Source organism: Panulirus ornatus, chromosome 21 (genome assembly GCF_036320965.1).
Source record: "Panulirus ornatus isolate Po-2019 chromosome 21, ASM3632096v1, whole genome shotgun sequence".
Lineage (NCBI taxonomy): Eukaryota > Metazoa > Arthropoda > Malacostraca > Decapoda > Palinuridae > Panulirus > Panulirus ornatus.
In genome coordinates, this window is record NC_092244.1 from 5,579,544 (window position 1) to 5,596,496 (window position 16,953).

Sequence of the window (16,953 nt, forward strand, 5' to 3'; positions counted from 1 at the left end):
TTCATATTATGAATAATCATTAATTGATATATTAAGGACACGATTTGCTGATCAACTTTAATCTCTTTAATATTTAATACTATGTGAACTTCTCCTTAAGAGTTCAATATTATTTTTATAAGTACATTTCTTAATACATCACAACCACAAAACAAACAACTCTCATTGGGCGACGCTTATGGCGGCACCTTTGAATTTTTGAGCAAATTCAAGCACTCGGAGGGAAAGGCATGTGCCAATAATCATCGTTTGATTATATTATGAATGAAGAGCTCATATGGGGATATTAATCATTATTCTGGCGGTAACGGATATATTGGGAATATCTCTGATATATGAGAAACTTGAATGCATTGTTTCTTTACTTCTTTCTTTCTTTCATACCATTCGCCATTTCCCGCAATAGCGAGGTAGCGTTAAGAACAGAGGACTGGGCCTTTGAGGGAATATCCTCACCTGGCCCCCTTCTCTGTTCCTTCTTTTGGAAAAAAAAAAAAAAAAAAAAAAAAAAAAAAAATGAGAGGGGAGGATTTCCAGCCCCCCGCTCCCTTCCCTTTTAGTCGCCTCCTACGACACGCAGGGAATACGTGGGAAGTATTCTTTACGAGAGTAAAATTGGTGCCATTTTCATATGCCAATGGTGACTTTACCTGCAGTGTAACCTCTTGCAGGGGGAACCTGGTTACACCTTAGTTACCATTCACACACACACACACATATATATATATATATATATATATATATATATATATATATTCTTTCACACTTAATTGCTTTTCACTGCATGAGCGAGGTAAAATCGAGAACAGACGACTGAACCTTTGAGGAGAAAAGATACACATTTGGCTCTTCCATTTCCTCCCGGAAAGTAATACAAGATGGGATTTTTTTTTTTTTTTGTCCATCCATGTTGGCTATTTCCTGCATGAGTGAAGTAGCATCCAGAACAGACGAAAGCGCCTTAGTGGATAAAAGGTTCTCATTTGGTTCTCTCCTCCGTTCTTTGTCTGCATCTATGATGCCTATTCCTTTCTGGATTCCCTAAAGGAGGTGGCCATGGCAGTAGTCTCCATAATTAGTGAGCTCCAGTGCTGCTTCTTAGCTTTTTGCCTCACCTTAAAAGGCCACTGGCAGGGCAAATCTAGTGCAGTATATGCAGATGCTCAAATCAAATGTTCCTACTAACTACTTCTACCTAATGCTCTTGTAATGTTCTTACTTACTTGTTCACCTAAATGTCTCCTCCGGTATACTGTTCTTACCATTTCGCCATAAGGCAGGTTTAGCACATGGCACTTATCGCAGAAAAATCTAGACTTATGAAGAACAAGCTGTGTGAGTTAGTCTTGTCAAGTGTTGTGTGTGACAAGGATAGATTGTACTTTTGTGGACTGATGCCAGTAGTCCACGTGTGAGTGAGATAGAAAGAAAAGACAGCTACCTGAGTCAGAAGAGTGCAGCTTGACAACCACTGAAGAGCTGGCACATACACAGCCATCACTAACCCTCCCAATACCCAGGAAGGTAGTATTGGTAATATACCTCCCTATTTCTGGAATGTAATACAGGAGGGAAAGAAGCAAATTAAGAAATGGGTTGAGAACCTATCAATAAATTTCTGGGAGAATAATAAAATGCTTTGAAAGGAGATGAACAGAGTGAGGAGAACAATAGAAGTAGAATAAAAGGGTAGGGGATGTGATGCACTTTAGATGAAGTCACCAAGTCCTGCCATATGGCTTGAAAAGATATAGGTAGTAAAAGCATGAATGGATGGGAATGCAACCAAGTTCCTCAAGATATTGGTTCACACTGTTATTGATTGGGTAATCAGTGTTTGTATGACCCAAGGTGAGGTGCCTGAGGGACCAGCAGAACGAGTACACCTTACTAGGTACACTCAACAGATTTATATCTTTCTAATTCAAGCTTTCACTTTTGTCCCCCTTGCCTCTGCATAAGGACACTCTACATATGTAGGTGTATTGGAGAATAGTGACCAAGGGTGGTGGCATGCACAGAACTGAGTTAGTAGGAACACTGTGGCTTCAGGAGAGGTAAAGGATGGGTAGACCAGGTCTTTGTTTCAACAAATATGCAAAAAATCCTTATAAGAAATTAACTGTATCTGTCACCAATAATTCTGGAAAAAGCATATGATACGATTAAGAGAGAGGACTTGTGAAAAATACAACGAATGTATGAGGAAAATGGAGTTACTGAATGCAGTAAAGAGTTTTGATTGACAGAGGCATGAGTGCATATAGGAAAGGAGAAGAACGAATGATTCTCAGTCAAGGTGTGTCTTTGTCAAGGATGTGTGATGTTGCCAGGGGTATTTAATCTGATTATAGATGTGATGACATTAGTGGATGCAAGGGTCTTTGGTATACTAAGGTAGGGGGAGTCTGAGATTGTATCAGTTGCTGTTTGCAGATGACATGACTGTGGTGGCAAGCTCAAGAAACTCCAAAAGCTGGTGACAGAGCTTGAAAATGTGTGAAAGGAAAAAGTTGAAAGTAAATGTAAATAGAAGGAGTTTACTAGTTATGGAGATGCTGTTGCCATAGCCACACCCTCGAGGGAGTTCCATGAGGGAACAGGCATCAGAGATGAAGATAGATAGAATAAAAGGTGAAGTAATGCAACATGGAGATGAGACAGGATGGTGTGAGAATAAGTCTGAATGGGGAAGACCTGGAGGAAGTGGAATGCTTCAAATATTTGGAGGGCAACTTGGCATCATATGAAACTTTAGAGAATGAAAGATGATGAAAGTCATAGAGTGAGACATGGAGTTGAGATCCTGAATGCACCGAGAAGTGTGTGAAAGATGTCATTATCTGTTAGGGCAAAAATGAGAGAGTGCATCTTTTTTTATGTTGAAGGCTCCAGTCATGGACAAATGTCCAAATCTAATTATGAAATGGACAAAGACAAGGGAAAGTATTTAGGAATTTTTCAGAAAGTGTAAGACCTGTCTTTTGAAATGTGCCAGGTCATAGTTACTGGGAAAGACATGAGAAGGTAGTGTGATCCAAAGCTTTGACGTGTAGGTAAAGAAGCAGGTATCAAAATGGCCCACCCTTGTCTGCCAATGGCCACACAATAATCATGTGATGCAGCAGCTTGCTGAGTATTGAGGGGTCTAGTTAGTGTTGGGGGTACACAAGCAGCCAGCTCAATGTTGTATGAATGTGTCATTGGCCATAAATATAAAAAAATGAAGGGTGAATGGGCTAATAATCAAATACCCAAGGACAGGATTGATCATGCAGAATATGATAGTATGTACACATGTAAAGAATGATTAAAGAGAAACTGTATAAGAGGATCAATGTGTCAAAAGTAGTGGGAGCTAGGGGTAGGGGGAAGCTGAGAAGATGGAAGAATGGAGTGGAAGAGCTTTGAGTTCTTGGAGCCTGAACATTCATGAGTGATAAACATGCTTGGACTAGAATGAATAGGAGCATTGTAGTGTACAGGGAGAAACATGCTACCACCGGACTGAACCACAGTATATGAGCTGGGGCAGTGGAAACCACAGAATGTTTTGTGGGGCTTGACTGTGGATGACAGATCCTGGTTTTGGTGCATTATATACGGCAGCTACAGAGTGGATGTGAGCAGATGAAGCTGCACTACATTGCTATTGCATGAGACTGCAAATATATGTGAATGAAAGTTTGTTAATGAGAAATCATTTGCCCATTTGAGATCTGTCATTAAACACGTAAAAATTGCTTTTTAGAGATGCTTTGGCTTGCAGACAAGCAGTAAGGGATATTCTCAATACCATTATTACATATAAAATTTCAAGTGCTTTATTGCAGTATGATATAAAATCAGAAAATTTTTCCCAAATATGTAAACAAAAGGTGCTATTCACTTTTGTTAAAATTTCAATAAAATCTGCTTCACCACAGAGTAGTTACATAATACCTCAGAATTGAACATGATAGGTTATGGAAAAATTTCATGTCATTCCACAATGCTAACATTTGGGAGCATACATTCCAACCTGCACATGGATGATATGAAGCATACAATAAAAGTACAGCAAACATGAATCAAAAGTAACATATAAACTCATGGTCATTTTCATTAAAGATCACTAAATTTCATAACAATGTAAAACAGAGCTAAGAACCCTTACACAACTTAAAAAATAATTATCTGTACAAGCCCCCATGTACATTATATATAAATGCATTCATCTCCAGTAAAGTGAAAAACAAGGCACTGAGGTCTCTTGTTATTCAGGAATATCTCATACTACATTACTAGTTATTTGACAGATTGTACATGAAAAATCAATAAATCACAATAAGACAACTATTCACTTTATAACAAACATTTCTGTTCATATCACAAGGACTGACTACTTTTGATAAAGATTTTTCTCTCACTAATCAAGTTTCAGATTTAGAGAAAAAATGAAAGTCTACAATACAGTATATTTCATGAATCTATACTCAATGCTTCCAGCCACACACAATATCATACAATTGGAAACTTAGCAAGTAGTGATCTTAGTATCTGAAGAAACAGATTTTGGATACAAGTACTGTTCTCGTAAAGAGGAAACTAAGGATGAATCAGAAATAGCTATATAAATTAAATACAGTTTCATTAATGTAAAACAGTGCATACCTTAGAAATGATACATGGCTATAAAAGCACTACACCAGTAACATCCCACAGAATTTCCACTTTCCTTTATCATGTCAAATCTTAGAAATGATCTTTGATAAAGTGCATAAAATATCATAAATAATACTTCCAGTAACAAGAAATGCCTTTAATCTTTGTACAATGAAGGATATCTCGTCATTACAACATAACAATCAAATTTCAGTGATGCTGTTCCATGAATGACAATAACATTTTTGTGTTCAAATGTGAAAATCATGAAACTATCAGGTGATCTTACATAATGGTTTTCACCAGTGTACTGTAAATAAATCATTTGGTAATTTGGAGTTTGTTTTCAAAAACAGTTTAATCATTACCAGTTGAAAAATCTTAATGCTTACCAAACTTGAACTAAGTTCTCTGGCGATCAGTAACCAAGGATGCATAAGTAATATCTATCAGCTGCATACAAGTTCTGCTTCAGTATTGGAACCACTGAAACCCATGAGACCAAAAGTGATTCAGATTCTCGAAGTCCATGAGAAACCTACATTAGAAATTGTAAGTGTAAGATTTCAGTTCTTTAGATGAAGAATGAACCACTCAGCCATAACAATATAATACTGAAAAACAGACATGGATACTTAGCTAATAATATAAATACTAAAGAATCATGCATACCATGTTACTCTAAAACTTGATAAACCATCCATGTCAAATGAGAAGCACATTTATTCATTAATGCCTGTAAGTAGGGACAGCATGGTTACGACAGATGAATGAAGAATATAACAACAGAATCATACGATAGCTCAACGAATTGTACGGGCCAGTACTGAGATGGGATGGTTTTTGCTGGCTTCTATCTGCTTCTTGTCCTTTTTGTCAACTGCCCAGCATTTCCACATACGAATTGTCTCATCAGCTGCTGCACTCACCACCATTTGCCCATCAGGTGATAAACATAATTCTAGCACTCTACCAGTATGACCTAAAATGAAGCAATTAACCAAATATCTACATTAGCTGAGAAAATACTATGAAATGAAAACTAGAATTCACTAATGTGGATTAAATCATATTAGAAAATATTCCTGAGTGTTAAAATGAAAACATGAAACAGAGTCTAAAGTCTACGAACCTGATTATGAGCCTAAACTCTTATACTATAAAAGCAAATTTTCACATTTCTTCAACATTTCTTGTTCAATTTCATTATGATGGGAATGATGTCATCGTTACAATTTAGGATGGAAGTTGTAATTATTGTGATACATGATTAAACTCAACTTTCCTACACCAAGAGATTGTCATTTCATTCTATCAGTTAGAATGCAACAGTTACCTTGAGGTCAACATTATATTCAAAGGTTTAAATCAGAACAGCCACAGGGTTATGGCATCATAATCACCATCATTACTGGAACAATAACTTACCAGAAAGATCTGCAACTTTGGCCATGGTTGGATACTTCCAAATAGTTAGCTGGTTGTTTGAGTAGCCATGCCCAGATATAAGTTCTCTGTAGTGAGATGACCAAAGAATTGAAGAAACCTGCAACAATAGTCAACACTGAAATGAATAATTTTTTAAATCTTGAGTTCCATACACTCTTTTATCTTAAACAAGTGGCTGACTTATATGGAACCTCTGAGATAAACTATCTGGATATCCCTTTATAATTCCACCCCTTGTATAGATTTTTCTTTGTTTTCAGATAACTTGGCAGCAAATTGGAACCACGTACAGTACTATTAAGTTCCAAAAAAATTCATGCCAATGAGCTGGGAAACCTAATACCATGGAGCAAAGTAGCTACCCTTTAAAATATGACCGTAACCCAACCTGGGAATTAGTGGTGACATCCTTTATGCAGGTTCCAGTTGTGCAATTCCAGAGTCGGATGGTTCTGTCAGATGTGCCACCTCCTGTGGCAAGCATATTGTTTTGCCAAGGACACCAAGCTACTGCCTGAATGAAAGAAAATGGATTATGCTGGAGGTTATTTTTTGAAATCTGACATATAGTCTGATGGATACAGACTCTGTTCTTGTTAATAAGAGTGGCTGGATGTACACACAGAAAGTCCAAACAAACATAACACAATACTGTATCTAATTCCTTAGAAAAGTGAACTGTGAAGGAAAAGTACTCAACTGGCTTCTGTTCATAGTTTCAGAGTGATCAAATGATATTTCTTTAAGAATGGGAACAGAAGCAAGTATTTTCACTCAAAGGCACAGCTATCTTTATACTACCTCATTCTTTAGAAAAAGCAGGCAAGTAAAATATAGAGAAATATAAAGGGAAGTGCATTACATATGACAGCTAGAGACTGAGTGTGAATGAATGTGGCCTTTGTTGTCTTTTCCTGGTGCTACCTCTCGCAGATGCAAGGGTAGGGGGGTGCCATTTCATGTGTGGCGGGTGACGACAGGAATGGATGGGGGCAGCAAGTATGAGTGTGTACATGTGTATATATGTATATGTCTGTGTATGTATATGTATGTATACATTGAAATGTATAGGTATGTATACGTGCCTGTGTGGGAGTTTAAGTATATACATGTGTACGTGGGTGGGCTGGGCCATTCTTTTGTCTCATTCCTTGCGCTACCTCGCAAATGTGGGAGGCAGCGAATAAGTATAATAAAATAAATATTAGAGGGAAGAATTCCTGTCACTCACTCCCATCATTCTTACCTGCTTTTTCAGTTAAGGGAGTTATAAGGATAGAATCTTTTTCTTCCTCTGTCCCTAGTGATAAAACAACCATACTTTTCATACATGCTTGTCTTTCTCACCTTAGTGAGTTGGCATTAGTAACTAAGCCTTCAAGAAAAAATCCCCAATCAGCTGCTCTGATTCCTGCTTTTAGGTGATAGTAAAAGGGGAGGATTTAATGAATTTTTTTTCATAACATCACATATTTGTATTGAATGGGGAGGGAGTTTTCCACTCACAGGACCTCATCTCTTGAACATTCTCTACTATCTTCCAACTTCATAAATCTATCTATACTGTTTCATTAATAATATCCTCAGTCATTATATTCTATTCATCCATCCACTCATACCATAAAAGCACTTCCTTAAACTTTTTTTTTAGATTTCTTGCTTTTCACACTGTGTTCTCAAAACTGGTCTGCATGCATAAACATTACCCATTTCCTTCTTATGAACTTGACAAACATCTCATGATAAAAGACAGTGAGCTGATTTCTCTTTATTACTTTGACAGCAGCTTGATGTTCTGTAAATGTATGTAGTGGGGTAGTGCTTCCTTTCTCCCAGATGTTTACTTGGTTATCATTGCCACCCGAGCCCAGTAGTCGACCATCAGGAGACCATTTCAGTCCACACACATCCTATTTATAAGAAGGTAGGACAATATCATGTTTTATGAATGGTATATGACTTTTAACCCAGAAATTATTTTACATAAGATATGATTTGGACAGATATATTCAGTATAAAATTCATATATTAAACACTACATACTTAAAATGTAAAGTATATGTGAGAAAGATTTCATATTTTTGAATAGATTATGCACTCATAGTGCATGAGGTATTTTTGTTAAATCCACTGATTGTAAATGGGATTGGAGTTCAAAATACTGTAATGATAAAGAAAAGAGAGATACTGCAATGATGACAAAAAGAAAATGTAAAATCTATCTAAGAAGTCTTTGCTGAACTAACCTGTACATGGCCAGAAAGGGTAGCTACATGGTGGTTAGCAACACGCACATCATGGTGAAAAATTTGCCCAGATCGTGAGCCAGATGAGAGAATGTATGAATTCCAAGACAGGGTAGTGACTCGGTCTTGATGACCTGCCATGGTACGCACCAACTTTTGTTGTGCAGCATCCCATAACTGTGTCACCCCTGAGCTTATACCCATGGCGAGAACATTTCCTGCACGTAAGACAGAAAGGAATTATATGTAATTTAGATTTAAGTGGTTAATACTGAGATACAATGAAAAGATACAGAAATAAATGGGGTGTTAATAAAAAAAAAAAAACCTGAAACATAGAAGGAAAGATTCACAGCCCCAGAAGCTCCAGCATCTCTGAGATACAAAATAGCACTCTACTTGAATCAAAATGGCTGTTTTGATTATTCATTTGCATACTCTGATACCCTGCTAAAGTAGGAAACACAAGCGTGGATCCCTTCAGGCTGTACATATTCTTTTCATGTTTGTGTTAGCTGGGTGAAGGGGTATCTGAGTGCAAGTTTCTGAAGTGTGAGTCTGGGGCCAGTATCTTATTTCAACTGGGATTTGGTGGTTGGTTATGGAGTGGTCTGGATGGTAAGGGTCCAGTGTAACTGTAAAGATTTGAGTACTAAACATGTTGGGATGGGAATGTATTGGGAAAATCACTTTTATTGCGTAGGTCCTAGCTGCTTGTGGCTTCTAGGTGACCATTCTGTTCTGTATGGGTTTGTCATATTATTCTATTCATTTTTGACACAGTGGATGACAACACACATATCAAGAAGCTAGATCAACTGTAGATATGTAAAAAGATTTAACATCCTGCATGTTATTATAATAAAATTATTTCAAATCATTAAGAAAAAAAACAACAACTAAAAACTAAAAAATCTACCTAATAGGGTTTTCCTCATATATACAAATTATAGAACCAAAGTACATGTGAAATCTTACCTTCTTTAATCCATGACAGAGAACAAATGTAATCTGGGTGTTCTAGCTGAGCTAAGGCAGTGATGGATCCGTCACCAGCATTCCAGATATAGACAGAACTACCAAGAGCCACAGCTAAGCGGTTATTCATACTCCAGTCAAGCAAATGAAGATCTGTTTAAAATAAATTAATATGACATTTTGATATACAATTATATGTTCATGCCCTAAAGATACTTTCCTACTTGCACAAGCATGGCTTAGGACTTTCATATGTATCCCTCTTAATATTCATCTAAAATCTTTCATTTATGCACTTCATTTTGTCCTGCCACTTTACCTTCACCCTACCTCTAATCCTATTCCAATACATTTACTTCAAAGACAGTGTTGTAGTAACTCTCTCCATATCCAGTTTACACTTTTTTCTTCAATGATAATTTTTTTCACAATTAAGCACCTCTCACCTAATTTTCTTACTTGGAGAGATTAGCTAGTCGATATTTATCGATTGATGTTGATAAAAAGAAATCAGGGTTAACAATTTTTTTTTAAAAAGGTTGCAAAGAAAATTCTGTCTGGTTCACCACAAATCTTTAAAAATATAAACGTTTGAAAAGAAAATACAAAAATGAAAATAGAGTTTCTCTTATTTTTCAGAGTTTTCAGCTTTCGTGAGATATAACCAAAAACAGATGAAAAACAATACTAGCTCACATGCACTATATGTCATCGAAACCAGAACCTTTCATTCACCACCATGCCACACACACGAATTTTGCAGTGTCCCCTGATTGTTTCATACACAAAAGTTCAGCACATTACAACATGCTTCCCCGTACGCCACCCTACTCCAATTTTTTCTACCCTATGCAAGCCTTTCAACCTTCCTCAATGCTCAAGTCCTGACAACTCAAAGCCTCTATCACTTCAAGCTCTCACATCCTTATCAGTCTTCCCTTTTATCTTACTCCCTTCACTTCTGCCAGGCTGATCCTCTTTGTCAGTCTTTCTTAACTCATTTTCTTCAAATGTCTATGCCATTTCAAAAAAAGTCCCTGGTCAGCTCTCAATCAGGCTGAACTAACTACTATACTATGCCTTACATCATCATCGTTCAATATAAGAAACCCTCCTACATATTTTGTACTTAAGCATTTTATTTGCAACATATCCAACTACTTCCCTTCTTCTGCACTCAGGCTTAGGGCCCAAGGCTTGCACCCACACAACACTGTTGGAACTACTATACCTTTAATAATACCAATCTTTGCCCTAACAAACAACCATCACTCCTTCCACACACTCCTCAGTGCCCAAAGGACCTTTGCCCCTTCACTCACCCTTTGACTTACTTCAGCTCTCATGGTTCCATTTGTTGCCATGTCCACTCTCATACACCTAAAGACCTCCACTTCCTCTAAACTCTTCCCTGTAACATTCATGCTCAACCAATCCTGCTTGCACTGGCAAGAAAAAAAAAAAAAAATAACAGACAACTAATTTGTATTTGAAGTCAACTTACAATAATCATTTGCAAGTTCTGGTGCATCTAAGACTTTCTCTGGAACACTAGGGATGTGTCTTGTTGATGTAGCTTTGGGTAGCACTGGCTTTCCTGCACTATACAACACTTTATGGCTGTTTACATAACCTGGAAATATAATGAACATGTTTAAATAGTTACTGTTTATAATAACATATATCTATATATTTTTCCTCTAACTCAGTTACTTTTTCCGCTTCAGCAAGGTAGCATTAAGAACAAAGAAAGCAATGACTCATTTCCACATGTCCACTCAAGCCACTGTCCAAAAGAAACTTATAACAATGGCTGGAATTACCTGTGGTGCAGAGTACCACCCTACATTGCAACACAATTGCATTACAGAGCACCAAAAGAATTAACCGATCTAATCAGTGACTATTTCTATATTTATAGGTAATCAGAAAGCTTGAGTTGGTACAGAATACCTAAGAAAACCCACCTTCCTTTGCTTGGGGAGCTTTACTTTTGAATGATAAAATTCTAGTTTGCGTAACTTGGCCATCATTCAAATTTTCAGACATTTTTTCCTGGTATTCTCTCTGCAAAGTATTCAATCTGATGTCAAAGTTCAAAACAATAGCATTTCAAGGTAAAAACTTGAAATAATTGGTAATTGGTGTGCTTAATAATATCCAAAATTGTTTACAAAAATTCTTAAAATCTGACAGGAACAAAGATACTTATATGCCATCTGCATACCTATAATAATTTTCAAAGCCAAATCACTTGTGTTCATATAACAAAAAAAGCAGCAGCTCTCAAAGCTAGACATGGGCTTACCTGCTGGAGTGACAAGTCATCATTCTCACCAGATTTCTCTCCTCCAGATGCCTCCATGCTCGTGACCAGCAGATGATGTGAGCGTTCTAAGTCTGTTGTGCTCCGGTTGGGGATAAATCTGAAAAGTGTATTAAATCTCTCGTGGCTTCTGCGCCAAAAACTGATAAGGCTCATCCTAAAGCAACAAGAATCATTGACAGTGACTGGAATGAGTGCAAGAGAATGTGGCAGGAGATCGGGAATAAGGTGCAAGAGCTGAAAAGATGGCAAATGATAGATGGAAAGCACCTAGGACAAGATTTGGCCTTAGGCAGAGTTAGAAAGAAGCACTCATGGCATATGTAGCTTAGATGAAAAGGATGCCATCTTCTATAGTTACACATTTTTTTTTCATACAAGCTCACCATTTCCCGCATCAGCAGGGTAGTGAGTTACACATCTGTTATCACATATTCTTAGTTGAGTCAGTATTTTCATTAGCTGATCATCCAGTCTCCTTTTGAAGGTTTTGGTGTTTATTCCACTGATGTTTCTGATGAGGAGGGTTGATCATCTTAGAAATGTCCCTTGTTAATTAGAAGTGTGGTAATGACCATGATCTGGTTGCAATGGCTGCCCTGGGTGTGCTGAAATGGTTCAAGTACATGGAAATAATATGAGAGGAAAGGCTGACAACCAAACTCCATGTTAAAAGTGAAGGGAGCAAGGGGATAGGGGATACTGGGGAGGCACTGGGATGATGGAATAAAGAAGGCTTTGCAATACTGGGGCCTGGGCATACAGGAGGGTGAGAGGAAGTTGTTGGACGGAGAAAACTAGATTGATTTAGTATGTGCTGGGCTAAGTGCTGTCAATGGGCTCAGTCTGATCATTTTAGGCAGTAGAATGAACCAGAGTTATCTGTGGAGCTTGGCTGTGAATGGTAGACTGATTTCAGTACAACATAATGACAGCTAGAAACTGGATGTCTGTAAAGACCATTTGTTTTTCTTCTGTCCCTCATGAAGGGATTAAAAAAAGAGAAGCTATCATTATCACCATATCTAGACCTGAGTTATGACTAGCGCCATCAATCAAAATACTCAGTGTGGTTGTTTTCTTTGAGTTAAGAAGAAAATAATCACCCACTGTTTGAATTAATGAAAATTTCTATAATCTTAGCCAATTGAATCATGCTAATTTTCTCATAAACCACAATGCTCCACTTCATCATAAAAAAGAAAAAATGGGGCATGACCAAAAATCCACCAGGTCTTTACTGCTATTGGAAAAAAAAAAGGAGTAAATAAAAAAAATCTATCTTTTCCCCCAGCTAAACGTATCACAATGAAGGTTCATTGTCTTTACTTACATCACTGTCTCATACTTACCTATCCTGTTGGTTGCGTGGAGTTGTTGGGGTCTTGCGGCTTGGAGTTTTTTGCCCAGGTGCTCGCACTGACAACTTGGGAATGGCTCGGCCAGGAGATTTACCTCTCCCTGAAGTAAAAAATTATACAGTGCCCATAACCCAAATGATCAATATATAATGAATGAGAAAAAAATATTCTGTACTCAAGTCTGACCAAAGACTTTATTTAGTCAAATTTGTCTTATTCTGTACTCAAGTCTGACAAAAGACTTTATTTAGTCAAATTTGTCTTATTATCTCCCTAGGCAAATTGAGTTCTCCTCCTACACAAATCACACAATGTTATTATGAAATCACTTACCAGGAGATTTACCCCATCCAGGGCTTTTGCCATCAATGAAGGAACCACTGTGTGGAGTTTTAGCTGACCGTGGACTACAGGCATCAGAAACATTTAAAACACCTGAAAAATTTTAACAGGGATTTTAATGTCATTTGCATTTCACCCATAAAGATATTTAAGTGATAGATGTACAAGCTGATGCACTGATCAAGACTTTATGGTATACAGAATATATAAAGCTGATATTGTTTTTCATCAACCCTTACCTTCAAAATGAAACCAATTTCATCAAAATCTACTTCATTTACTTCATTGATACTTTGATATTTACTTCATTGATACTTTAACAATCATTTTCTCAATTTCAAACTTCATGCAACTGTCTCTAAATGCTTCTACGGAACTGGATGAAAGTATATGACAGTACATTACCAGACACCACAGGACAAATTTGACTACCATCTACTACCTGATGCAATGTGAAAGAAAGGGACCGAGTGAGAAGGTACTGAGTTACCACTGTTTTCAAACATTTAAGACATTACACTATAGCAAATCAAATAAGCTGAGAGAGCCTAGTATATTGAAATAAATTTTGTTTGAACCTATATGTTATTTTCATAATTCCATACTCATGTCAAAGCATTTTTCTTACTGTTTTCATTATTTACAGTGAGTGTGTTGATGCCTTGCTCCTGAGCTTTTCGTTGCCACCGTGGAAGAGGGCCTCGTGTTAGCTCTCCGTCCATCCTTAATGCCTCTCTCAAATTTGCATCAAATTGCAGATGTGACATTCTTCCACTGACTAGAGGGGCTACTTTCTATTAATGTATTAGAGAGTCTTAACTCTTTTTACTTCTGAAATATGAAAGTGGATATCAAGCATTAATCTGAAATGGAGTAGTTTTCATATTCATAATAATCAAATAGTGTCAAGCATATTGCACAACATTCATCTCAATCAAATGAATCCCATAACCTTTTGCAGGCAAGCACTTGATGACAGACAACCTTAACAGGATACTGCAAATGATCTTATCCTTAGCCTTCCCTAATACAGCTTTTGGTAGATCCACACTCCTTCATCCCAGTTGCTAGGAATAAAATATCTAGCAGTACACTCAGTACCACAGTGATTAGTCCTAGTCTGTATTTCAAGCATTTACAATGCAAATCACATCAGTGCATAATAAGTGTATGGCATTTCATAAACAATTACATGATGAAGAATCCAATAGTGTAACTGCAAACGTAAATATAAGCAGGTCTTTAACCTAATACAATACAGAATCAAGGGTATCTCATGTTAAGGATGACTTGAAGCATTTTAATTAACTTAACAATATCAAATAATAAAATAAGGGTTATGTGTGTCAGGGAGAACGTGGGGGTGATATATACAAAATTTGGCAATAACCATATGAATTATAAATAGAACAAACAAAAAACAATAACTAAAATGAAAATAGAAACATACTAACATAAAATTTGTAAACTACTAAGAATTGCATGGCTGCTAATCGTATCTTGCATTTGCTGGCAATGTTCAACTGACATATTTTTTTACTATAATACTGAAAAGTATGATAAATCTTGATTGCTATGGAGGGGAGGTGAGGTTTTCGTAGGCCCTGTTGATTCTATTAAAATGTATTATCTAATTTCAACTCAATCAACCCAACCTTTTCCTTAAAATATTCTCATCACTTAATTCAACACTGATCAACAGAGTACAGTATATTTCTCCAGGTCATGCTCTGCAACTGTTATTGTATTCTCTAAACACTAAATCAGCACTGCAGAAGAAAATCACCGAATATTCAAAGCTTATAGCAACAAGGAATTGATCTGTGGATGGTAGGCTCTGATTCTGGTGCAATATATATATATATATATATATATATATATATATATATATATATATATATATATATATATATATAAATGTTTATGAAAAAACACTTTTTTAAGTTAGTTAAACTGGGTTAGGATGGGTAATTTGTGTGGTTACTACATTTCTTTCTTCTAACCTACCATAATCAACCTGGGCAAAAAAATCTGATCAAATAGTTTGTGATTTTATTAATATATCCATACATAAAGATGCACCCATCAAATATACCACATCCAATCATTACTTATGAACCATATAACAATTTTCCAAATTTATAAATGAATGAATGTGGGCAGCCATTGCCGAAAGCATTTCCGCGAGACAAAAATAATTAATGAGAGCCATTACTTTGTTTAACAGGGTAATACTTTACGGCCAGTTATAATACACCTACAGTCACCAGCTATCTTAAAACCATATACTGTAGACTCATCGTCTACAGTTCACTGGATTGTGGTCTGTAACTCGCTTCTTTAACTGGTTCCCAAAATTAATCTTAATAAAGGTGTAAATTACCTACTTAATACTTTGAATTCTAGCTCCCGGTACCTTCAATATATAAAGAGATATATTCAGGTTTGCATTCAAATATGAAATGCTGTACTTACGTTGAAGTAGGATCGTGAGGGGGTGGAGTCGACAAAGGGTTTGGCCGATTAATTCCTCTCTCAAAGCTTTTCTCAGCAGCTCAACTATTATACCAGCACGACACTCTAGTAACTCTAATATTCAACTGTATGAAACCCAGAGGTACAAAGCACAAGACATAATATTCAAGCAAATCATACTTAACCCAGCTGCTCAACATTTAAATGACTTACCTTCGTATTTTAAAGGAAGTAAACATTCAACCGAGAACCTATAACATACATCATTTATCCTATGTATAAATAGTTTTTTTTATGCAGAACTTTAAGAAAAAGGTTATTAAAAATCTTTAGTCTTAATATGCTTCATACAAACGTAAAATTTTTTATTTTATGAAGGGAAAAGATGTTGCATTAGGGCATCATTTGATATTGCGGGCTATTCAAACTCAGCCATTCCATCCCCCTCGAAGGGACGTGGGCTTCCACGCCCTTTACCAGTTCTCAAGGTTTATGACCCAAGTTTTGCAAAGTTAATTCCCATATCACTTGCATGCCAACATGCAACTGATCCACCCAAATAAATGAAAAAGAACTTAATTTCGGTAGAAAGGCAAACTAAAAAATGAAGCAGTAATAATAATAATAATAATAATAATAATAATAATAATAATAATAATAATAATAATAATGATAGTAATGATAATAATAATAATAATGATAATAAAATAATAATAATAATAACAATAATAATAATAATAATAACAATAATAGAAATAATAATTACAGTATCTGTTTCTTTTGTTCACTCAGATTCACCTGTACATACATATCATTCAACCCACGTCAAATTTCAAGTGAAACATTAATTTCCAGAAGGGGTTCCTGTCCTCTTTTCACACTGCATTCATCTTCTCACTTCAGAGTCAACTCTCACTTTACCACAACGGAGTAATCTCACCTGGGGCGCCTGATCTTAAGAGGGTGTTACTCGCTCAGTTAGTGTACGGTGAAGGCCTGCATTACCGTGGATGTCAGCTTCCACGCTGTTGCATCATGGATTCTCATTTTGCTAGTAATGCTTCGTCTATATAACACGATTCTATGATCATTTCTAAGTTTTATCATTTCTACTATCACTACCACTATCATA

General features: G+C 36.5%; 1 protein-coding gene across 2 annotated transcripts; it reads right to left on the reverse strand.

The window, feature by feature from the left end:
- Nucleotides 1-3,808: 3,808 nt before the first annotated feature.
- fzy (cell division cycle 20 protein fzy) lies at nucleotides 3,809-16,924 on the reverse strand. 2 transcript variants are annotated; one of them, XM_071675608.1, is made up of 13 exons: nucleotides 16,762-16,924; nucleotides 13,975-14,177; nucleotides 13,338-13,439; nucleotides 12,996-13,104; nucleotides 11,626-11,743; nucleotides 11,285-11,384; nucleotides 10,822-10,950; nucleotides 9,318-9,470; nucleotides 8,340-8,557; nucleotides 7,869-8,003; nucleotides 6,482-6,607; nucleotides 6,073-6,190; nucleotides 3,809-5,626 (listed from the first exon to the last, which is right to left on the reverse strand). In XM_071675608.1, exons 2-13 carry the CDS (start codon nucleotides 14,111-14,113, stop codon nucleotides 5,448-5,450), a joined length of 1,626 nt encoding a protein of 541 aa, XP_071531709.1. In that variant the 5' UTR covers nucleotides 14,114-14,177; nucleotides 16,762-16,924; the 3' UTR covers nucleotides 3,809-5,447. The 2 variants fall into 2 exon arrangements, with proteins under 2 accessions (XP_071531709.1, XP_071531708.1); XM_071675607.1 differs by lacking the exon at nucleotides 16,762-16,924 and adding an exon at nucleotides 15,822-16,150.
- Nucleotides 16,925-16,953: the final 29 nt, after the last annotated feature.